Genomic DNA, 24474 nt, shown 5'->3' with positions numbered 1-24474 from the left:
TAAGAGCATTGTTAGAGATTTTGCTTTGTTTGTCTAAAAATGGTCAAATTTAGTTGAGAACATAAGAGATGGAGAGAGAAGATGGACCTTATCATTAGTAATTAAATTGCACTGCTGAACACGAGATCTGCTGGTTAACAGGGTGGTACTGTGCTGAAATGTGATCTCACAGAAAGGGGCAATTTTTTGGCATCTAAAACAATTCAAATCTGGAAAATGTCATAGCAGTCTCAGTGAATAATATATTGTGGACTTTTACACCACGTTCCTTTTGCACAACACAGTTGCATTGACTGGCTCTGCATAATGTGACATGGTGTTGCATCCCAGACTGTGTTAGTTCAAACCATAGACCATCTTACAAGTGGTTGAGAAAGTGTAACGACAAAATAAACATATCGATACAAAATTGACACCATGAACTGGCACAAAAAGAACAAGATTCTCGTAACAAGGTGCTCATCCTTCTTCTTGTATTTACACTCTCAGTCTGGTCAGGTTTATGCACTTAAACTACTTGGTTAAGTCTAGTAAAGGATCTTGGTTTGATTTGAAACACACTGCTTCTCAGCATTAACCCAACATTCTGAATCGTGATACATGATACACTATATGTACCACTATATTTACAATGCTTTGCATCGATTTTTGACACGAAAGGTCCAGACAAAGCTGTAAATTCTGATGCCATCTGCAGTTGAAAAAATGTAGTGACAAAGTAAAAAACTGTACGATGCAGAAGTAAAACAGTGCAAACATCCACAGTTTAGCTCTCACACTGAAGTTTTTCGGGATGTCAAAAAATTGGCCCCTTTCTGAGCTGCTTTGTTAGTTTGGCCTGTCCTTTAAGACTTGTTTCAAAAGCTCCAAACTGAGAGCACTCTGACCGCTGTCTACTGCAGGTAAGACACTGACTACTCATAAATACTTCACACAAGCCCACTTCAAAAGAACCTAAAATATCCCTTTTAGAGGACAAAGTGGACAAAGGGACAGAGGAAAAGTAGAGGTGATACATAAAGAGAGACGCAGAGGAGAGCAAATAGAGCAGAGAAGAGAAGGCAGGGTAATTAATCTATTGATAATGCTGGTGGTTCACAGCTAGGTCACTTCCAGTGTAACACCACCATAATAGCTGCCCTTGATAAGCTCCATATCCAGCCGGTACTGGAGATGTACGTCTAAATGATTGTGACGATATTGGCAGTCATGAATCAATCAGACATGCTCAATATATTTAGCTGTGAGTCATGAGATTCATTCTCAGGGAAGTGTAAGACGATCTATTTCCATTATGAGCCATCGCTTTAACACAGATTAAGAACACAACTTGAGAATGAAGACATATACACAGTTCATAGCTGTAGAAAAATCCATTTATAAAAGAGGAGTTTGGACATCCTTGAGCCACAAAAAAAACCAGATAGAAGTGCGTGCCTTTTTACCACCTGTTTAGCTGTTTGTTGCACAAAACTGGCCTAAACCTGGTCTGAAAAGGTTTATTGCCACGTCTAAATCTGCCTTTATCTTTAGATACCCAGTGCCTACCTGAAGGCTTCTAGCCTTTTTAACTTCTGAACATCAAAGACTTTAAGGGGAAGAATCCTCCCCTTTAAAAATAGACTCTGCCTCTGAGCCCATTTTTAGAAGCAATGTTACTTGTTGCTGGAGTAAAAAGAGACACAGTATTCATGAGGTCAGGCTTGCCTGCTGTCCGAATGACGTTTTTAGATTTAAAAGATGACCTCATAGGGAATGTTTCTTCAGACTTCAATTCAGCACGTGTTTTGTGTGTAGGAAATATGAAAAGCTCTGTCAGTAATCTCTACAAATGTGTGAATTACCATCTGCTCAGATAAGAGTGGCTTCACAACATGAGCACTCCAAGTGGAAATAAAATCTCAAGGATTTCTGTATGAATAAATAAAACTTAACCAACAAATAGAGTGTTATCAAGCAGGGAGCTGACAAAATAACTCCAATCTTTGGCAAAATAAAAATAAAAAATCCATGGAAGAGCAACATACCAGAGGGGATAGCAGTCTTGTGCTTACTTAAAGACAGATTTTGCTCATTTAGAAGTGCCCAGTCCTCATATTAAACATTATTACATGCATGAGTAAGATGTTTTTTGTTTTTTAAATTTCACCTCCGGTGCAAATTAAATTCTCTGTACGGGAGATAACAAGGTAATCATTGATTGCAAAGAGAGCTCTCTGACAAAGAACTGTATGGCATACTTGAGGCAGCTTCCATTGTGTATCTGAGGCTGGAAAACAAGTGATGTGTAGAACTTCTCTCATGTCTGCTGGTCATCTTCCACAATCATCATAGATAAAACTAAATATTTAGCACCCTGATTGTGTGCGCTTCATCTTGTGTATTCATTTTATGTCAAAAGGACTGAAGTGGAGAAAAGGCTTTAAGATTGTTCGTTTCCAATAAGTAGAGCCAGAAAGTAAAGTCAGACAACATTTACTTTTCTGTGTGCGTTAAGCAGACCCGTTTATCCAAAGTAAAGTACAGGTGAGGTGTACAGGTTGCACTCTATGTTTGCAACATACTTTTAGTTCAGAAGGGTTTGAGTGTCTTTTGGGAGAGTTTATAATGCTGAGTGCTACAAAGCTCAGTTCTTGTCAGCAGAGAGAAAAAAAAAATCAAACAATAAACATGCTCATGAATTTATTAGTCATTCACAGAATTCATATAAAATAGATATCGGTGAGGTCCACCAGGAGCCCATTCTACTACTTTCTACTTTCAGCCCTCACTTTGGGTTGTCCCACTTATACATGATCAGGGCCTCACACTATCGGGCCCACATGTGCCCCTCTTCTCATGCCAGTAGTGGGGCACACAGTGGGCTTCCCCTGTAGGCTTCATTTTCTGTCCACAGTGGCAACACAAGCACCCCAAAGGAGGCATGTTTGTTGGGGTGTCAGTGTGTGCGGGGCTGTGAAGACATTGTTGTTTATGCCCACAATGCATATAAATAATAAGCCAACAAGCGGTTGCCACAGGAGAAAATAAGCTTTATAATTTATGCTTTTTACAGTACTGCAGATACGGTACCCTGCCTTGTGTTATTGTTCCTGTCATGTGTCTGTTCCTGGATAAAATATGAGAAACAAGCCAGGTTTATTTAAAAACAGCAACCAGTGACCAAAGTGCTTAAGGTAGGAATAAAAATATGTTAGAGTAAAATAAATAAAATGTATATAGAATAAATAAAAGTAAAAAAAAAACACAAATAAAAGCATGAATAAAAGTAAAAGGCCCAAATAAAGACAGAAGTTAAAACAATAAAATCAGTAATAATCAATATTAATCAATCAAGCTAGAGGTGAGGCCTTTTTGCTGTGAAGTAACAGTTCAGACCTTGTCATCTCGAGAGTCTCACTCAAATGAAAACAGGTGTGTATGCAAAAAATAGGCAAATGTATGAGAAAGGCAATTACAGGTAAGATGATGAATAAAGGTTCAGGTAAAATGGAAACACTAGATAAATGTCGGGGGAAAGAATGTAGAGGAAAAAGAAAAGGGTAATAACAGGGTAAGGATAAGGGTAAGATAATCCTGTGATAGGACATAAACATTGAACTGGGAGACTCATAAAAGCGAGAATTTGCAACTACTTTTATATGCATGTATGGATAAGAACCATATGTTGGAGATTATGAGGCGCCTGATAAAAAATTCAAGCCCCTAAGATGGAGGTGAGGTTATTTTAAAGATTTATAAACGAAAGTTAATCTAAATATAGACTTTTGGAAAACAAAAACCTTCCAGAAGAACAAACTCTGTGCGTGAGTTTCTCATTTTTCTCAGCTTTATATCAGTTTTTCCTCATCAGATGTTTATGATGTCTGAGGTATATGTCATGAAAGTAAGATTAGGTTCTGTCTTTAATATTAGATGCTTTTTATTCATTCAAATGTAATATGTTAACAATCATGTAAAAATACGTATGTGCTCTACAGTTAGGCTGCAGCCTTACTGTGGACATTAAACAGCCAACAGTCACATTTCTAATACATTTTCTTGTTCATAATTCTGTAAATCAAACTCTATTTGTTTGACTGCTTTTCATCATCTTTAATTCATCCCATTCCCTCCGTGACACAGACAACAGACCACCTCCTCCAACAGACTCATGTCATAAAGAACACTTTAGAAAGTCATTTGTACCATTTTATCGTGCAACAGCTCATGTCTGTGTCATAATACACCATTTCACTTCACATCTGTATAAACTAGGATTATAAATTTGTAAATTCTTACTTTTTCTTCCTGTTTTATACTGCAGCTGTGCATAACTTTGTAATCTTGTGACTATCTATAAATACAGTACTTATTTTTCATTTTATTGCTAATTCCTTTCATAACAATAACATTGTAAATGCTATTTGCCTTTCTTTCACTGTTACTTTTATTTATTTTGATTCTAGCATTGATGGCATAATTTCCTTTGCAGAATTAGTAATCAGTTTGTTTATCAGTCTGTCTATTTCGACAAAACAATCTGACTGTATCACATGGTCATCATTTTGAAATAGTTTAAATTTTCATGTTTTATCTGAGCTTAATTTATTCATGATTACTGAAACGAGCCCTGGCACAGCTTCTACTGAGGATATACATCTCGATTTCCCCCCATAAAAGGCAGTAACACTGTCAAATGTAAATATCGTTGATCGTTTTCTCGAGATAACGACAAAATTATCTCGTTAACGAGTTAATTTTCCGATGGTTTTGGCAAAGGTGTACCCATTTTTACCCCCCTTTCATTGATAACTGAATAAAGTAGCCTATGAATCAAACATGGAATGTGGAGCGTTTGTGAAAATGCACAAAGCAAATCCTGCTGGTGTGACAAGCATTTGAAGAATGGAATCAGGTTTAACACACACCAATCATGTCGTTATCGTTTTCTCAAGATAACGAGTCATTCACCTCGTTTTCTCGAGAAAGCGATAACGGCACCTCTCGTGCATCATTCGGTAACCATGGAGACGGCCTGGTCCCCTCAGCTGGTCACTGATGAAGTTGACTATATCAGCAGGATCACTTAGGTGTAAACGCCTGTTGAGCTGCAGTCGAGCCAGCCGTCTCCTTAAATGACGCGGGCTGATATGAAAGTTATCTCTACAAGACAAACAAATTGCAATTTCAGCCTGTGTTAGACCTCAACAGAAGTAAAATCTGATGCGTTGATCTATGTCGGGTTCTCCAAAATCTGACATTTTCAGCTTGAGTCCGTTCTTGGAAAGGCTTTAAGAATACTGAGAAACTGATCATGAGCATTCAAGAATCGATAGTCATCTCGTGATCTCGAAATCCATCAGTAAATGAACTCGTTATAACGACATAATTATCTCGTTATCTCGAGAAAACCATCAAAAAAACGTTTATACGTACCGCGTCCGCTCTGGGCTTCCGTAAAATCTTGAAATTAGACATTTTATTATTTTGTAAAAAGTATTAGCTCATCTTAAATTTTATATTAGCATCAGGTTTTAAAAAAAAAAAAAGAAAATAATTTTGGACAGGGACAACATGAGGCTAGAGGGACTCTGCCTCTCTAGGTGCTCTTTACATACCCAGTCATGTTTCTGACCTGTTGCCAATTAACCTGTTTAGCTGCAACATGTTCCTCCAGTTGTTTCTGTTTAATGCCGTTTACTTTTCCAGCCTTCTGTTGTCACTGTTACAACTTTTTCATGAAATAGTCAAATGTTTCACTTTCACCACTCGATACTTTCTCTGTGTTCGTTGTGAATATCGGTTTACAAGATTTGTAAATCATTTCACCAATTCACCAATAAATGGATCAAATCCTGAATCCTGAACTGTAACGCTCACACATTAGCTGGATGTAGGCATCCTAAAGGGGTGTGACGAAGCGAGAGGCTGAAACATCATAAAGTGAATGTCAGATTTACTCTTAATTGTGATTTAATCTTAATTCTAATTACAAACATAGAGCGATTAGTCTGTTGCTAATAAGATGTTCACCTGCTGACTTAATCTCGAAAACATGTTTTTGGTGAGTTTCAGTTCTCAATTAAAATCTAAATTTAAGTAAAACATTCTGATATCTCTAGAAACATTTTCTCCTGTTTCACATGAATACTAATACCTGTATCAGCAGATAGTTTGACATAGATTGTTTGCTTGCCCTTTTGACTTCATGAAACTCAAATTTGAGGTTCAGAATACTTTGCATGCAAACGCTGACGGATTAATATTTAACATGGTTATTTATAAAACATGGTAATGCACAACGGAGCGGAGCAGGTGAAGGAGAATCACTGTCTGTGACCACGGTGCGCACAGCTGGCCACTGGCGGGCAGCTTTCAAAACATTTATACTGAAGTTGGGCCGCCAACAATGTTTTATAGACACAAAATGTTCATCCAAAGGCAGCGAGTGAGAAGCTCTTATAGTCAGATTTTGACATGTTTCTAATGGTCTCAAGGACATGTTGGCCTGACCCATCTGAGTGACCAGTGAAGCTGCCAGTAAAGTAAAACTAACCGCTCTTCCTGCATTGTGCTGACAGCAAATCAGTCCAAGAGGGAGCAGATTTGATGATAATTTCAGCTTTCTCCCTGGTCACCGGCAAGAACCCTTTAATCAAATTAGCCTCAATTGTATTTGATTTGATGTCACTTTTCTGCTAACTAGCTAAGCTTTTCAATACAACATCCCATCAGAAAAGAATAATTCACAATCGACAGAAAAGCCTTACAGAAGACTGTAAGCAGTAAAGTGTGCAATAAAAAGTCGGTTCATTTTTCATGGAGGAAGTTAGTGAGAGATTAAATCCAAGCTTTATTTTGTTGTCTCACATACTGTGGTGTAATACATCTGTATTAGCACTAAGGCCTGTAGGAGCCCCTACTGGCCAATACAACCACCGTTTGGAACAAGCATATTCAGGCAGCTCTCCCTAAGGCCAAGGAAAATGGATATTGATCTGGAGCCATGACTAAATGGATTAAATTACAGAGTAGTGTTGGTAGCAGAGCTGCAGAGAGAATGAGACAAGGGGGAGGAGGAGGGGAGGTACAAGTGATAGGGAGAAAGGAAAAGAGAAGGAAACAGGGAGACAGGTGGTATTGGAAGAGTCTACAAAAATCTTTGATTTGGACTGATTCCTTTCTCTCTTGTTCTTTTAATCCATAGTCCACCAAGCTCTGTGCAAAGATACTTGCTTTCCGTACTCCCAGGCATCATTCTAGTGTTCATGCAGTTATAAGCAAATTGGCTTTAGAGGCATGGCTAGTCAGGGGATTATCATTTTCTATTCAGCCAAGGCTGTTGAGTGCTAAGACTGCTAACTGCATGCTGGGAGCAAAATAAGATGCACCATCATGAATACAGAGCCTGAATAATCCTGCAGAGAGCATAAATCTGGTCGAAACTGTCCAGACGTCAGTCATAGTCAAATGTGTTTGGTGCAAACAGTTAATCAATCTGCAGTCCTTCTTAAGCCTCTCTCCTGCATGGCCTTGCTGATGGGCCCAGGGCTGCAGAGAATCGCTTTCTGAGTGCCTCTGCTGTGAGCTCTGATATTTGTGACATTAATGCGTTCACTTGTGACATGAATATCAAAGAGGTGAGCGTGAACGACACTGTAAAAATGAAAAACTGTCAGGAAAGCTTGCATCTCTGATGCAGCAAACCTCAACAGAATTTTAAGTTGTAACTTTGAGCTGGACTGGCGGCCTGTCCAGGGTGTACCCTGCCTCCCACCCGATGACCGCTGGGATAGGCTCCAGCCCCCCCGCGACTCGACCGACGGATTCAGCGGGTATAGAAAATGGATGGATGGATGTACCTTGAGCGGGTAGCCACACAAAATCATCACCCGACTCAACAGCTTGAAGTTCTGTTAAGCTTTACAGCCGCTTTTAGCTCACTGTTTCACAAAACATGTTTTATCTCTTCAGGACCAGATGGTAGAGTTGACCAGTAACTGTGGAACATTTAAAAATTTTAAAAATAGACATTTTCCTCAAAGGGAATAAACAGAGAGTAGGAATATGATCTAAGTTCACAAGGTTATAATGCAGCCTCCATATTGAGCGAAGCCAGTTGATGTTTAGACAACTGTTAAGGTGCCTCTCCTTAGAGCTCTATGAAGCAAGGCTATCTGAGGCCTCGGGCGATGCTCCAGCTTCCGTGGAAGGGATTATATCTTGCAGCTGACCTGGGAACGGCTGGGGGTCCCTGGGGGGGGGGGGGGGGGGGGGGGATTTGAGAATAGATGAATCTTTGCTGCATATTAGCTAGATGTGTAACTTGGTAAAAGCGGACCATAACATCTTAATAAGTGATGTCATGTCACTTTTTGTTTCTCAATTGTTATTACAGATTAGAATATTGATTTTGCATCATTATTAAAGAGTAGAATTTTTATGACTTTAAATATCTTCCGGTGAGACGAAAGTCAAATCTGTTATGTCACTTTTCTCTTTATTAATAAATACAAAATGATCTGTACTATTGTGATACACGCCTGAAGGTTCTAACTCTAAAACAAATGTAACATTTTTTTGTTTCGTTTGTTGCTGTACCCGCTTCGTGTCAAAATGCCTGAAAAAAACATTTGTCATCATGTACTCACCAGGTATTAACATATCCAAATTTATTTATGTGACAACTAGAAATGCACTCAGAGAGTGCAGACCTCCGCCAACCACCAACCTACCTGTGGATAGCGAGCCATGTATGGACATACGTTCCTGATGTGGGCTACTTGTTCTTTGGCGCTGTCAGCAGAAGAGGCATTCCCTTCTCCCTATTCATTATTGAACAGCAGTGTTCGCCGTTATTAATTATAATTAATATTATTATTATAATAATGTTTTGTCGGGAAGCAGTGTTCGCCGTTATTAATTATTATTAATATTATTATTATAATAATGTTTTGTCGGGAAGCAGTGTTCGCCGTTCTCATTACGCTATATGCAGTTATGCACACTGGCTTGCCGTTGCAATCTTTTGTTGTGCTAATTACAGCAAATCTGCACAATATGCATTCTGTCTGGCTTTGGCTCTGTTTGGCTTTGGCACCTTGAGGTCACGCCACCTTGTGGCAGGTCGCAAGATTGCAGCACGAACAGACGAACATCCAGACAAAGCAACAGACAAACTCGGGCGATCACATAACCTCCTTGGCGGAGGTAATTAGGGGAAATAACTGGGGATTGTGGCACCAACACAATGTTTGCAGGGAGATTCAATTCTATTCAATTCATTTTTATTTATATAGTACGGTGGCCGAGAAGGGCAAAACAAAATTACAAACTCTGAAACACTTTTACATTTTGGAAAACAAAATAACATTTCCCAAAACAAATGAACATTTCAGAAAACAAATTAACATTTCAGAAAACAAATTAACATTGACAAGATGAACAGCGATATAGCAGCGTTTCAAAACGCTGCTATATCGCTCTTCATCTTGGATCACTATGAATTCAAATCGAAGGCTTCCGTTATAACTTCCGGGTCAACCTCGGAGCTTGGAGGTTTGGAACCTCCCTTTCCGTAATATTGTCGACTTTGTAAAAGTGTTTTGTGAAATGTTAATTTGTTTCGGAACTTGTAAAAGTGTTTCGCGAAATGTAAATTAGTTTCGAAACTTGTAAAAGTGTTTCGCGAAATGTAAATTTGTTTTCTGAAATGTTAATTTGTTTTGGGAAATGTTATTTTGTTTTCCAAAATGTAAAAGTGTTTCAGAGTTTGTAATTTTGTTTTCTGAAATGTTCATTTGTTTTGGGAAATGTTATTTTGTTTTCCAAAATGTAAAAGTGTTTCAGAGTTTGTAATTTTGTTTTCTGAAATGTTAATTTGTTTTGGGAAATGTTATTTTGTTTTCCAAAATGTAAAAGTGTTTCAGAGTTTGTAATTTTGTTTTCTGAAATGTTAATTTGTTTTCTGAAATGTTAATTTGTTTTGGGAAATGTTATTTTGTTTTCCAAAATGTAAAAGTGTTTCAGAGTTTGTAATTTTGTTTTGCCCTTCTCGGCCACCGTAATATAGCGCCAAATACAACAAATGTCATCTCAAGGCACTTAGATAGTAAGTCCAATTCAAGCCAATTGGAATTCAATTAATTAATAATAATCATAATTAATAAAATAATCCAATTCGTTCATATAGAGCCAATTCAAAAACAATTTCCTAGCTAAGAAAACCAACAGATTGCACTGAAAACTTTTTGTTTTTCGGTCCAATCTCCCGGCCTGAGCGTGCCTGAGGCGACTGTGGAGAGAAACGACTCCCTTTTAACAGGAAGAAACCTCTGGCAGAACCAGACTCAGGAAGGGTGGCCATCCGCCTCGACCAGCTGGGGTTTGAGAAGACAGAAAGGGGGGGGGGGGGAGGTCCGCAGCGGCGGCGGCACTGTAACACCATTCAAAGGATATCTGTTGGAACAGGGAAACACGAGTTAATGACCACAATAATATCACATATACATAAAGAGATTAAAGTGAGGAAAGGTGTGACAGATGAGGCCCCCCAGCAGTCTAGGCCTATAGCAGCTTAACTTTGGGATGTTTCAGGATTACCTGAGCCATCCCTATTCAAGGTAAACACAAGAAACTTGTGCTAACGAAAAAATAAATAATAAAATAAAGGACCAGACTCAGTGAGTAATTCCCTATACTCCCTATATAGATCTGCTCCTCACACCGCAACAACCATCTTTTTACACAAGTAGCCTGATTAACATAGACTTTCAAATCTCTTCGAGATTCTGGTCTGACCAAGACCATAACGAATACGATTCGTAATGGCCTGGTCAACCCGCCTCCCTCGGGTTGCTACTGGTTGTGGCCAGAAAAGGCTGTGCCTAAGCTTAAGCCAATTACACCACTCTTTCCTCTGACGTATGATTTAGCTACCAGCGGGGCTAACTGGTAGATTAAACTCTTACCAAAGCCAGTAGGGAGCAAGGCGAAAACGTCTTTCCTGTCAAGAAATGATTCAAGGGCTGTTCTTTGCTCGATTTTTAACGAGAATCTCCCGTCGAACACTTTTATTACAGCATCTACAGCAGTGTCAAAAGCTTGACGCTGCTCCATGTTGATATTGAATGAAGCGCTTCCGTATACAATCCATGGGTTGAGTGGCAGTTCAACCACGTCACTACCCTGGGCCGTTGGCGCTGCTCAAAGTTGATTGCTTCCCGACAAAGTGGGTGGAGTTCCCATTTTTTCGGGAACTCGAATCCACCTGAATGAGCAGTTTGCCTGAGTAAGTGTAGCAGAGCCGAAGGTGTTGCGTCACTGCGAGGGCGGAGCCTGGGTAAGCCACAAGCTACCTCAGCCTCTCACCAACTGCACACCAGTCACAGCGGGGTGGGGATGCAAACCCTGGTTCGGGTAGGGGGAGAAATAAAAGAGGTAAGATAAGCGGGAATGGGATTCAAACCCTGGTTCGGGTAGGGGGTAATGAAAGTATAGAGGGTGCCAGAGGTGGAGGCAGGACAAGACACACTAGCAGACACACTATCAGATTCAACAGACCTAACTATAAGCTTTATAAAAAAGGAAAGTTTTAAGCCTGGTCTTAAAAGTGGAAAGGGTGTCTGCTTCCCGGACATTTACTGGCAGCTTATTCCACAATAGAGGGGCCTGATAACTGAAGGCTCTGCCTCCCATTCTACTTTTAGAAACTCTGGGAACCTCAAGTAAACCTGCAGTTTGGGAACGAAGTGCTCTGTTAGGAAAATATCTTACAATGAGATCTTTAAGATATGATGGAGCTCGGTCATTAAGAGCTTTATATGTAAGGAGAAGAATCTTAAATTCTATTCTGAATTTAACAGGGAGCCAATGAAGAGACGCTAAAACTGGAGAAATTTGATCTCTCCTGTTAGTTCTCATCAAAACTCTGGCTGCAGCATTTTGGATCAACTGAAGGCTTTTCAGAGAATATGTGGGACAGCCCAATAATAAAGAATTACAGTAGTCCAATCTTGAAGTAACAAATGCATGGACTAGTTTTTCTGCATCACTCTGAGACAAGATGTTCCTGATTTTAACAATATTACGAAGGTGAAAGAAGGCAGTCCTAGAAACCTGTTTTATATGTGAGTCAAATGATAAGTTCTGGTCAAAAATAACTCCAAGGTTCCTCACTGTAGAACTAGAAGCCAAGGAAATACCATCTAGAGTAACTATATAACTAGACAATTTCTCCCTGAAACGCTCAGGTCCAAAGATAACGATTTCAGTTTTGTCTGAATTTAGAAGCAGACAGTTCTGAGTCATCCAGGTCTTTATGTCTTTAAGACATGCTTGTAGTCTGACCAACCTATTGGGTTCATCTGGTTTTATAGATAAGTACAGCTGAGTATCATCAGCATAGCAATGGAAATTTATGCCATGCTGTCTAATAATGTTACCTAATGGAAGCATGTATAAAGTGAAAAGAATCGGTCCAAGCACAGAACCCTGGGGAACTCCATGACTTACTCTGGTGTGTGAGGAAGATTCTTCATTTACAAGAACAAACTGAAATCTATCAGATAAATATGACTTAAACCAGCCTAATGCAGTTCCTTTAATCCCAATAACATGTTCAAGTCTGTGTAATAAGATACTGTGATCGACCGTATCAAATGCAGCACTGAGATCCAACAGGACAAGCACAGACACAAGTCCGCTATCAGAGGCTAAGAGGAGATCATTGGTAACTTTCAGCAGTGCAGTTTCTGTGCTATGATGCACTCTGAATCCTGACTGAAACTCTTCAAACAGATTATTTCTGTGTAAGTGATCACAAAGCTGAGCTGCAACTATTTTTTCAAGAACTTTAGACATAAAAGGGAGATTGGATATAGGTCTATAATGAGCCAACACTTCTGAATCAAGAGTAGGTTTTTTAAGTAAAGGTTTAATTACAGCAACCTTAAAAGGCTGAGGTACATATCCTGTCAACAAAGACAGATTGATCAAATCCAATATGGAAGTGTCAATTAATGGGAAAACCTCCTTGAACAGTCTGGTTGGGATTGGGTCTAAAACACAAGTTGATGGTTTAGAAGAGACTATTGCTGTTGTTAGATCAGAGAGATCAACTGGGCAGAAGCCGTCTAAATACAAATCAGGTTCTAAAAATACTTCTAAAGCTGCTGTACTTGATGATACATCACTGATAATAGTGGGAAGGACTCCATCAATCTTCTCTCTGATAGAAACAATTTTATTAATAAAGAAGCTCATGAAATCATCACTGCTGAGAGTTAAAGGAATAACTGGCTCAGCAGAGCTCGGACTCTTAGTCAGACTGGCTACAGTGCTGAAAAGAAACCTGGGATTATTCTTATTCTCATCTATCAATGATGAATAATAAGCAGTTCTAGCTTTACGAAGGGCTTTCTTATACATTGTTAAACTATCTTTCCAGACTAACTGAGACTCTTCTAAATTAGAGGAACGCCACTGTCTCTCCAGCTTTCTTGCAGTCTGCTTTAAAGCACGCAGCTGTGAATTATACCAAGGAGCCAACCTCTTCTGGCTGATTACCTTCCTTTTCAGAGGGGCAACATTGTCCAGTGCTGTACGCATTGAAACTATAGTGCTGTCAACAAGAGAGTCAAGTGCTGCTGGAGTAAAGTTTAGGTAGTTAACTACCTAAACTTTACAACTTGACAATTGTCCTCTGTCATATCTGCACATGGCAGTGAAGAAAATGATGGAATTAATTCTTTAAATCTGGTTACAGCATCCTCTGATAGACACCTTCTATATGTACATTTCTTCTCAGAAACTGTATAGTCAAGTAATGTAAACTCAAAGGTTATCAGAAAATGGTCAGATAAGACAGGGTTATGAGGGAACACTGTTAACTGTTCACTCTCAATGCCATAAGTCAGCACAAGATCAAGGGTGTGATTAAGGCAGTGAGTCGGTCCGTGAACACTCTGAGAAAATCCAATAGAGTCTAATATAGAATTAAAGTTCATATTCAGGCAGTCATTTTCAACATCTACATGAATATTAAAGTCACCCACTACAATGACTTTATCTGTACTCAGCACTAACTGGGATAAAAACTCTGATAATTCGGACAGAAACTCAGAATAAGGGCCAGGTGGACGATACACAACAACAAACACAAGAGGTTTCTGGGATTTCCACTTTGCGTGGGAAAACTGAGAATCAGAGATTCAAAAGAGCTCAAACTAATCTTGGGTCTGGGACTAATGAGTAAGCCTGATCTGAAAAAAGCTGCCACTCCTCCTCCTCTGCCTGTGATTCGAGGAACGTGAACATTTAAACAGTCACAGGGAGTTGCTTCATTAATGCTAACATGATCCTCCTGCTGCAGCCAGGTTTCTGTAAGACAAAATATATCAATATGATGATCACACATCAACTCATTCACTAACAGAGACTTCGAAAGGAGAGATCTGATATTCAGCAAACCACATTTAATAGTTTGATGTTTTTGTTCAGTTAAAGTTTTTGTTTTAATAATTTCTTTTTGCACAAGAGGATTGGCTCCTTTTGTGTTAATCGAGATGTCTTCCAATAAAAGAACAACGCCTCTATATAATAACATGAGCTCAATATTCAGCTGCATATTTAGTGGATTTACCAACTTAACACAAGGCTAAACTCCAGATTAAAATAGATGAAAATTATAACATAATTAAACATGATTTTAAACTGATAAACCCAAGAAGTTATTGAAAATATAAGCTGTAGTAAATGGAAAGTTTTTACAGCGTGGATGAGTCCACAATGATGTAAACATGGAGTGAACAGCTGTTCTCCCCCCACCCGCTTGTGTTCTTTTTTCACCTGGAAAAATGCAGTCCTTCAAAATTGAAATAATAGCTATATATAGGTTAGTGTTTTTAATAGTGTAAAACACCATTTTATTCCTAATTTTTCTCCAAAAACTGGATTGCATATTCACAAGTGCTGTCCTCCTGTAAGACTCATTATAATCCGGAGTTCTTATTTTTTCCTCAACTCCTGTGCTCTGATCGTGAACACTTTTTCGCCACTACACTTCATTCCCTCCAGGGCAGCGCTCCACGTCACGGCTTGATTGAATATTCATAAACACTCCACCGATTTAAGATGAAACATGGGCATCTGTCTTTGCTCGACATGTGCATAAAATGTGCATTAGCAAGGTTTTATTTCTGTCTCACTGATGTGGAGAGTAGATGTTTATTGGACATTTAATGGAACCCAGCCCTCAGAGAGGCCAAAAGATTGCATGTAATCTACCAAGGTCTCTTTGAAGATCCCAATTTACAGCATGCATGACTGACAGCTCTCAAAAGTTATCTGATGTTGTGCACCGCTCTGTAACAGTTTGGACTGTCTTTGCAGTGCGTTCCCTCCGGTCAAACACGGCGTGAAGCATATGGCTATTACTCCCCCACAAATTTGGTTCTTTTTTATCCATGGCCCAGAAATTTCCTAAACCACAGAGCCACTAACGTGTCCTCTGGGAGTGTGTGATACACAGAAATTTGACAGTCCACGGAAGCACAAAACCAGTCACTGCTCATCATTCCAGTGTCTTGGCTCTAATTGCAGGGCATTGCGACTCTCTAGCTCCATCTGTTGAGACCTTTTCTGTAGTTAAAGGGAAATGTTAGTGATTACAAACAGAAATTACAACCCAGCGTAAGGAGAGCAGTGAACTCTTGCAAGGCTTTGTATATATGAACGTCAGCTAAGATAATGATCCTTACATAAGGCCTGTAAGTCTTCAAACATGCTTGACTGAGTAAACTAATGAGGGTTGGGTCAACTCTTATTTGTTAAAGTAGAAAAATATTAGAAATATCCATCTGTTTTCTCCATTTGCATGTAATATTCAGAGTGATGCTCATCCCCCATGGCAGTACACTCTGTTCAGGTCAGCCTATCACAGGAATACACTTCTGCCAAACACACTGACACCTGCAGGCTGAGAGCGCGTCACTAACACGGAAGAGGAGCTTACGTGGTGACGCTGGATTCAAAACAAAGACCTGTATGCTGGCAATGCTGATCTTTAAAACACTAAACCTGCAGCACACGCTCAGCTTGTCTTTAGCTCTGGGTAAAAATTCAAAGCAAGGATAACCCAAGTATTTTCAGAATGATAAAGATTTTATTCAATTACAAAAGTAAGACGCATCACTAAACGCTCAGCAGAAAAAAACATACGTTTGTTTTCCAAACTACACTCCAATTTGTTCACGACTTAATTCAAATTGTTCTTTTTTTCCCCTCTAGGAGCAGAAACAAACATTGTGTTTTTCTGATGTAGGATGTTGTGCCAAGCTCAGTATCAAACACACATACTGTACACCTTGTAATTTTATCACCGGCTAAAGACTGCACTCAGCTGCCAGCCAGCAGCCTGAAATTCTGAGCCGTAGCATTTTAATACTTACAGCATTCATGAATCAACATCTCGGCAGATTCGCTGTCATACTTTAAAAAGTGGATACGCCAAAACCTTCAGCCAACAGTCGCCTTCGACTTTCAGGACATAAAAATACAACATTAGCAGTAATTTACTGGCAATTCATTTCAGCTGTCCTCCACTGACTCCTGGGGGGGGGGTGGGGGGGTGGTGGTATCTGGCTTTTTAGCTGCTAAATACTCCACTACGCTCTCCAACCTAGCTGCAGTAGTAACTGCTGATCATTTTATGCCGCAGGGCTACAGGACTGTGTTAAACTTCCCCTCATTTCTTTCCATTTTCCTCCCAAGGAGCCAGACTTTCCTGTAATCTTTTAAAGGGGTCTTGAGGAATAGTTCTCCAGGCTTTATGAAGCTCTTTCAAAGTTCTTCTTTGGACATTGGCTGCTTTTTAATGTAGGGAAAGCGTACCTATTAAGCCCACCAAATCTGCTTTTCAGATATTTTTTATATATACCGCCCCAATTGAAGTGAGAACATTTTAGTTAAAATGATAGTCTAATGTCTCATTTGAAGTGTCAATAATTCATTTAGAACAATTTTTTATTTTTTTATTGCTTAATTTCTCAAAATATGTCAAAAGTCTGGCATGGGCTTTCCAAATAAGCCCATTTCATGATTTGTTGATAAATACATATATATATTTAAAAATCTCAACAATCCAAAGTTGTTGTATTAAAATATGTAATGTCTTAGCTCTCAATAGCTATTTTCATTTTGTTTCCACTCCTTTCCTCTGGCCTGTAAATGGTATTTGAAATAGGCGTGATCAGCCTTTTGCTATGTTGTCAACACAGAAAAAGCTAAACTTACAACCTGTCTTCTTTGGAATGTAGCCAAAAAAACTATTCATTAACAAAATCAAAATTAGAATGGAAATTAGTCTTCAATACTTCATCTTTCAATATGTGTTGTCATTTTGTCTGTATCTCTATCCTACATTGCACTGTTCGCATTTACCATTGGCCAAAATTTTTGGTTCAGCCAGCTGGTTGAGAGTGCATATGTTTTTATCTAGATTTCTGAAGACCTAATGACTGAAAGAAAGGCAGTTTCCTGGTTCAATACTAATATTTTAAGGATGATAAATGAGTCAATTTCAGTATTTTCAAATAAACAAATAACTTTAATTGATATTTAAAACATAAAATGTATGGAATGTAGGCCTATCGACCGATGCAACATCACTGATATTTAAATTTGGGTATTTAATTATCTGCATTAGGAAGCTGATTGATTAGGTGAGGTCAAAGTTAGGCAGGAAAATGGTTCAAAAGTCAAAAGGGAGAAAATCTCCATTGAAACACAGCCAAGTGGGCTTAATGGGAGCAAATGGGCTTAAAGGTAACATCAGTGAATTTCTGGTTAAAAATCAGAATAATTCATTCTACACACATGACATTACAAAATAACTACATGACATGAATCTATATGCTGCACTAACATATCATGAAAAGTATCAATTGATCATACATTTAAGTAATTAGCTATACTCATTAACATCCACCCTAAATGGTCTTGTTTTTTCACTAGGGTCCCCTTTAAGCCCACTTGGTAAAAATGTTAATTAAAAAATAAATAAAGCTAAATTTACACATGTATTATCTATTCAACAGTATAATAGGATATTCTGCCTACAAAAATGTAAACTACACATGCTTATTGCTTTATGTCATTGCAATGAACAATGCTATGCAGTGGCTGTGTTGATGTATCATGTGGGCTGTTGGCTAGCATGCTAAAACACATATTTTGACCTCAAAATAAAAAAGATTTCTAATTCTAGTAAAATTCTGACATGTTTTATTTAAAGCACTAATCTCTTAGATTTTGCTAACAAATGAGCACTTGCCAAAAGCAGGAGTAGAAATATGGAAAAAAGGACTTTTTTTCAGGGCATCAAAATCACTGAAGTTTTTTTGCAACTTCTTCTGGGAGCAGCAGGCACGACACTAAAGTCATGTCGATAAATTAAGATTGACAAATCCGATTGGCTTACAATCAAAAGTAGAATTTATGTAACAAGCAGCTTCATTGGAAGAACCATGAAAAAATGGTGATGTAGTTTTTTTTTAATTGACTCAGAAGTCACAAGTGGGCTTAATAGGTACGCTTACCCTACTTTTTGAAGTCCCGTTCTTGTTACGGACCATTTTCAGAGGAATATGTGGTTTATTTTTGGTTTGTTAAGTCACGCCGACCTATGAATCATTCAAGCATAAAAGACACCTAACTCAGCTAACAGTATTGTGTCTGCACATAACAAGACAATTTAGCAAATAACTAATTTTAAATAATATCTTTAGGCACTTTGTTACCAGCAGACTGTTGCAAAGACAAATAATTTGTTCCTATTTCTTTGGTTGCAATGAAAATTGACAAAGATGTCACAGTTTGAAAACTGTGACATCTTTGTGTAAATAGAAATAGAAAGTATTTTTGCACCAAAAAGGTAATTCCCAAAGGGCTATTAGAAAATTAGTCAGAAAACCAAGGGGACAAAAGAAGAAGTGTCAGGCCTAAAACATTATCTACACCAGATGAACAGAATCGGAAAGTGATTTATTCAAGAAATACGAAAAAAAGGAAGGGAAACAGGTCTTCCTGACAGAGAACGGAACAAAAAGGCAGCCAATATCCAAAGAAGAGCTTTGAAATGTCCTTCAGGAAGCCTGGAGAACTATTCCTGAGGACTACAGAAGACTAAAGAAATGACAAGAAAACTTATCTCAGAGGGTTCAGGCTGTGCTGAAGAATAAAAGTAGTCATATATTTACTTTCTAGCTTGTCAGAATTGTAAGAACAGACAGTTATTACCGTATATACTGCATTTTCATTTGTGTTTGCATGTTTCCTGTTTTCCTGGGAATATAGAGAATGTGAAGCTGCGTCACGCTGTGCGGCATGCTGGGACGGGAGCACCATCTTGTAGGGAGTGCTCTCCACTGCTTAGTTTTTTTTCAATTTGGCAGAAAAAAAAAAAGCCCAAATCCAGTGGAGAAGTGAAGAGCTAGAGACAATAAAAGGAGGAGCTTAACACTGAATTAAAGATCTGCTTATTAAGATTGATTTGTGACAAAAGCTGATTTTGCTAAATATACTTTTAGTGTAATTTATCAAAGGAGAGGGGGTGCTCTACTTCTAAATACACTGACCAGTTCCGATTTTTCAGTTATATTACAGCAGGTTTATAAGTCATTTCAATAATGAGGATGTATTTTAATCTGTTTATTAGTCGGTTATGAGGAGAAGATATGGACTGAGGTATGATTTTACAGGCAGATTCTACAGACCGAGTGTAGAAAAAAAAAAAAAAAAAACTATCTTGAATTCTGAATTCAGGGTCATAAAACACAACACAAGAGCAAGCAACTAAACTATATGGCATCAGCTTCAGGTTCTCTATCAAAAAATAAAAACTTTTACAAGCCTATTCAAAAAGGTGAGCGTGAGCACACACACACACACACACACACACACACACACAGGACTGTGTCCATGTATGAACAAGACGAAATTCATCCTCACTCTGCATTTGTGACTTTAAAATCGTTCAAAAGTTGGTTGAAGGGCTTCAGTCTGACCAGAGATGCTGTGATAGTGCCTTTCAAACATCAATATGAACCACAAAGAAACTTGTTTGAAAGCATTGTTTTATTTCCTGAACCAATGCAATTGATATACAAAAACATTTCAAACCTAAAACAAAGAAGGAAAAAAACGCAACAAATATTGTCAAGTAAAACAGTTTCTCAATGTGTGGCCTGAACAGCACGTCTGAGTGAGAAGAGGTATTCTAATCCTAATGATAAAAAAAAAAAAAAAGGGTGGGTTTTGATAAAAGAAAAATATTGTTTGAAATTAGCTCAAATGTGATTGGAAATAAATACCAGAAACTAAACTAAGTATCCAGAAATGACATAATTACAATCAGGTGCTTATAATCAAAGTTGAATGGACATTAAAAAAGTCGCACTGAAAAATCCAAATGGGTCTTCAACTGGACAGGATGTGTTCATGGCAACAAAGAGCGCACAAAGTCTAATCAGCCTTATCTGTCTGGTCGCACCATGCCCGGCCTGACCGGCATCATCATCGGACGAGGATGACGCATCATGTGTGGCGGTCCTGGCATCATCTGCATGGGTCCTCCCATCGGCGGCCTCATGCCTCCTACATGTGACAGTGATATAAAGCTTAGGTACTGTTTTATGACCGAAAGAGCAGGCGCTGCGTTTAAAATCCTGCTGCAAGTTTGCAAATTAACCTTTTATCATCACACTATGAGCTATAAGTGAATTGAAACATTGTATTAAATCAAAATGAAGAAAAGCTGCAGATCTTCACCGTTTGAGCAACAACAGCAGATGGTGTAGCTTTTTCAAAAGACTTAACTATCAAAACTGTCACCCAAACAATATTAGGAGACAGAGCAAACAGAACTGCATCGCGTCAGATTCTGCTAACAAGTAAAACTACACTAGGTGTCAGTAATCAGATGTGTACACGTGACACCTGTGAAAAGCTTGAAAGCTACAAAAATCTTCAAAGCCTGGTGATTCTTACCAGGCCCACCGGGCATCATCCCATGCGGTGGAGGCCCCATCATGGGCATCATAGGTGGACCTCCCATGGGAGGTGTTGGCAGCATGCCTGGTCGAGGAGGACCAGCTGTATAACAAACAACAAATGTTAGTGTGCAATTACTGCTGTGGACTATGAGACTCAGAGGCATTGCAGCAAATGACGCGATAACTCAATGCATTCAGACATAAGACCTTGGAAAAAAAACAACAAAAATTAAAAAAAAATAAAACTTACACCTGTCCACTAAGACCATTTAGAAACAAGAAATAAAAACTATTTGAGCACTTAAACGTTTCAGCTCTTACTGTAAGTTACTGACTTTTGTGCTCATGTTGATGTTTACATATACATCACTCAGGGCTCGAAAGGTAAAACCATGCACGTCACTCCAAGTCTTAATGTGTTAATGAGCATCGACTTTCAATAGAGTCAAACAATAAGATAGGGATGCACCGATACTGATATCGGGCCGATACTATTCTAATATACTCGTACTCGTTAAAGTTAACCAATACCATGAACCGATACCAATTTATTGCATGAAGACTGCGATCAGAGGGTGGCTTGTAAATTCTGTTGCATTTTTTTCCCCAGACGGCTAGGGGAGATGTCAGGCTAATCTGGAACAGTGTGGTTAGGCTAGTGAGACCGAAACCTGTCTTCCAATTCATTGCATTTTTTTTTGTGGTAGAAGTATCGTATCCGTTTGAAAAAAAAAAAAAAAAAAAAGTGGTATCGCTGCATCCCTACAATAAGATGCTACAAAATATAATAACAAATCAATTTTAGTATTTCAACCAGATGTTATTTCCAGCAGAAATATAAAGCCTCACATCACTACTGGCGTGTTATTTAAGAAGAGAAATATGCTGACAGAATTCCCACGCGAGTACAAGTTCAACAATAGAAATCCGGTGTCCTCATTATGGTCGGTTAATCAAATTACACAGAGCTGAGAGATGATCGACTCACCTGGGGGAGGGCCACCGGGGAACGGTGTGGGAGGAATCTTTCCCTGCTGGAATGCAGCCGCTGTTGGGAGAAAAGAGGAAACATTCACACACAAATATTCGGCGTAGAGCAAGAATTAGGTACAGAACTCCGTGCCCGTCTGCATCCGTCATTGCCCTTTTTTTTGGCTTTACGGATGAATTCATACTCCACATATGGAACGGAATCACCACTACAGTGTCTTTAATATTTCTTCACAGTAAAAAACTCAATGTGGTACAAAAGTAGTGATATATTTGGGCTGTAAAATGAATGAGACAAAACATTGTTTAGCCAACATCTGTGTTTTTGTTGCAAAGAAGACTTTTCCTCTGTGAAACATCACATGCCTTCAGATTGGAACAAAAATCCACATCAGCTTTGAATCATATGTCTGATTAGTGGGATATATAATCTCAGAGGGGGCCAGAATAAGCCGATGTGCACAGAGATTGAATATCTCAAAAGGTTCACCAGCCTGCTCTGTTTGGGAAATGTAGCAGGCTTTATAATGTGTACGTCTAACCAGGCTACTCCTTAATAAGTCTACAGTACGTTACTTCTACGAGGTCTGTTTCACGTTTAAGTTAAGCACACATGAGCTGAATTAGATCAGATTTGTTTGTCCAGGCAAAAAAAATAATTATTAACAGAGGACTGTTATATTCCATGTTGTACGCAAATCTCTCGGCTGGTTCAGCCATCGCTCCAGATGGATATAGATAAGATATAAATAGATATATAAAGTTTTTAATGCCTGCTTTGGGCAGTTTTTGCCTTTTTTTTAAACTTCTGATGTAGCAAACTTATCTTAAATGCCTGTTCACACAACAACCAGCCTTTTCTCCTTTTTCAAAAAGTATCTGTAGAGTCTTCAAAAAGGATTTGAGCTGGTACTCTGAAGAAGACCCAACATTTTTTTTTGCTCACTTGTTTTGTCGATCAGGCTCTGAGCCTGCTCCTCCATCCATTTTTGGTAGTAATCCTTCACATTTTCTTTGTGTTTTCGGCCGCTGCAGTGCGTTTTCCTCACCGACGGCTTGGAGAGAAAACAGAATGAAATCATTGATAGTTCATAAATGATCAAAATAAATAAATAAATAACTAAATAAATAAAAAGGGACGGGAAAAAGATTGTTTAACGTATTATATAAAGATTTTCCACCATTTCAGTGGACACGAAACACAACTTACCGAGTCATGTGTAAGGTACGTATCACAGTAGTCGCAGTAAAACCTGTGTGAAAAGATCAAAAAGGCTGGGGTTAACACAGATAAATTCGCAGCTGCATTATTCATAATACTGTTCATAATTCACGAAAACAATTTTTGGACCAGCTGGTGTAGCTGAGTGAGAAATTACAAAAGTCACAAGACAGACCGACAAAATGTTCCTCGAAGAAAGCATTTGAGTTGCTATTAAATTATTTGGGGATTATGTGCAGGATTTAAACAGAGTCCAAAAAGAAAAACGTTGCTTCTTCAAATCTCATTCTAAACCCACAGAGGACACTGGCTAAATCAACTATCAATACTTTCCAAAGGTAACAACTGAATGACGACTATTTGATCCATTTTTTCAGGGTTATTAGTGTCATTGTAATGGGAATAAAAGTAAAAAAAACTCGTAAACAAACGGGTTTGAGGTGAAGTTAATGTCAAAAATGTAACCACTGTCTCGTTGGGTTAACTTAATCAACAGTGGTCTACACAACTGTTTAACACCATTTTAATGTGGATATTGTGCGTGCTAACCTATGCTAGTAAACGCTTACACCGATGTTCGCTGCAGCAAATAGACGCATCCCAGACAAAGCGCAATGCATTTCATATCAAAATCAGCAAGGAGTAAAACATTTCAGACATTTTTTACCACCAGACGTCCCACAGTACACATTTACAAAGACTAATCTGGATGAACGAAGGGCAGGAAAGACCAAGCATTAACAAATTGAACAAATGTGTCTGAACTTACTTAGGCATGATTTGAAGCAAGCTCTGTAGAGAGCGCGATTCCTGTGCTGCCTATAAATGTCCCGACCAGAAATTGAGCCTAACCTTCATCAGTTCCGCCTGGCCGAGAAGTAACTGAATAGAGGCAAAGTTCCGTTTGTTTGAATCCATTTTTGCCTCATTCAGTCTCGGTAGTTCAACTAGTTTGACTGGAGAAGCTATTGATTAAAAATATATTTTTTAGATAAATAAAATAAAGCTTTTTGCTCACTAATTTCTCAATTATGTCCTTTATTTCTTACTGAAAGGAATCACAAGTTTAGAATAGAATTACTCAAAATTAAGTCCCTCAAAACTGAATGTTCAGTTGTAAAATGATAATTCAATCCACTATTGCAAGTATCAGAAGAAATGAACAAAATCAACATCAAGAAGGTTGAGATTTGGTACCAATTCTGAAGAAATTATTGTTTGCAGTATTAC

At 38.5% G+C, this 24474-nt stretch overlaps 1 protein-coding gene across 1 annotated transcript; it reads right to left on the bottom strand.

The window, feature by feature from the left end:
• Positions 1-20097: 20097 nt before the first annotated feature.
• On the bottom strand, positions 20098-24076 carry snrpc (small nuclear ribonucleoprotein polypeptide C). The gene is made up of 6 exons (XM_075462240.1): positions 24014-24076; positions 23233-23275; positions 22969-23077; positions 22021-22080; positions 21028-21132; positions 20098-20634 (listed from the first exon to the last, which is right to left on the bottom strand). The coding sequence occupies exons 1-6, from the start codon at positions 24019-24021 to the stop codon at positions 20513-20515; spliced, it is 447 nt and encodes a 148-aa protein (XP_075318355.1). The 5' UTR covers positions 24022-24076; the 3' UTR covers positions 20098-20512.
• Between the last annotated feature and the right edge of the window lie 398 nt (positions 24077-24474).

The sequence above is a fragment of the Odontesthes bonariensis genome, chromosome 3, assembly GCF_027942865.1.
Source record: "Odontesthes bonariensis isolate fOdoBon6 chromosome 3, fOdoBon6.hap1, whole genome shotgun sequence".
In the NCBI taxonomy this organism is placed as follows: Eukaryota; Metazoa; Chordata; class Actinopteri; order Atheriniformes; family Atherinopsidae; genus Odontesthes; species Odontesthes bonariensis.
The sequence above is the reverse complement of the archived record's forward strand: the minus strand, read 5'-3'. Positions and strand labels throughout refer to the sequence as shown.

Coding starts and splice junctions, on each gene's coding strand:
- snrpc (XM_075462240.1), bottom strand. Junction 22,081..22,968: donor GAGCCTGATCGACAAAACAA/GTGAGCAAAAAA, acceptor TTCTCCCAACAG/CGGCTGCATTCCAGCAGGGA. Junction 21,133..22,020: donor CCCCGGTGGCCCTCCCCCAG/GTGAGTCGATCA, acceptor TTTGTTATACAG/CTGGTCCTCCTCGACCAGGC.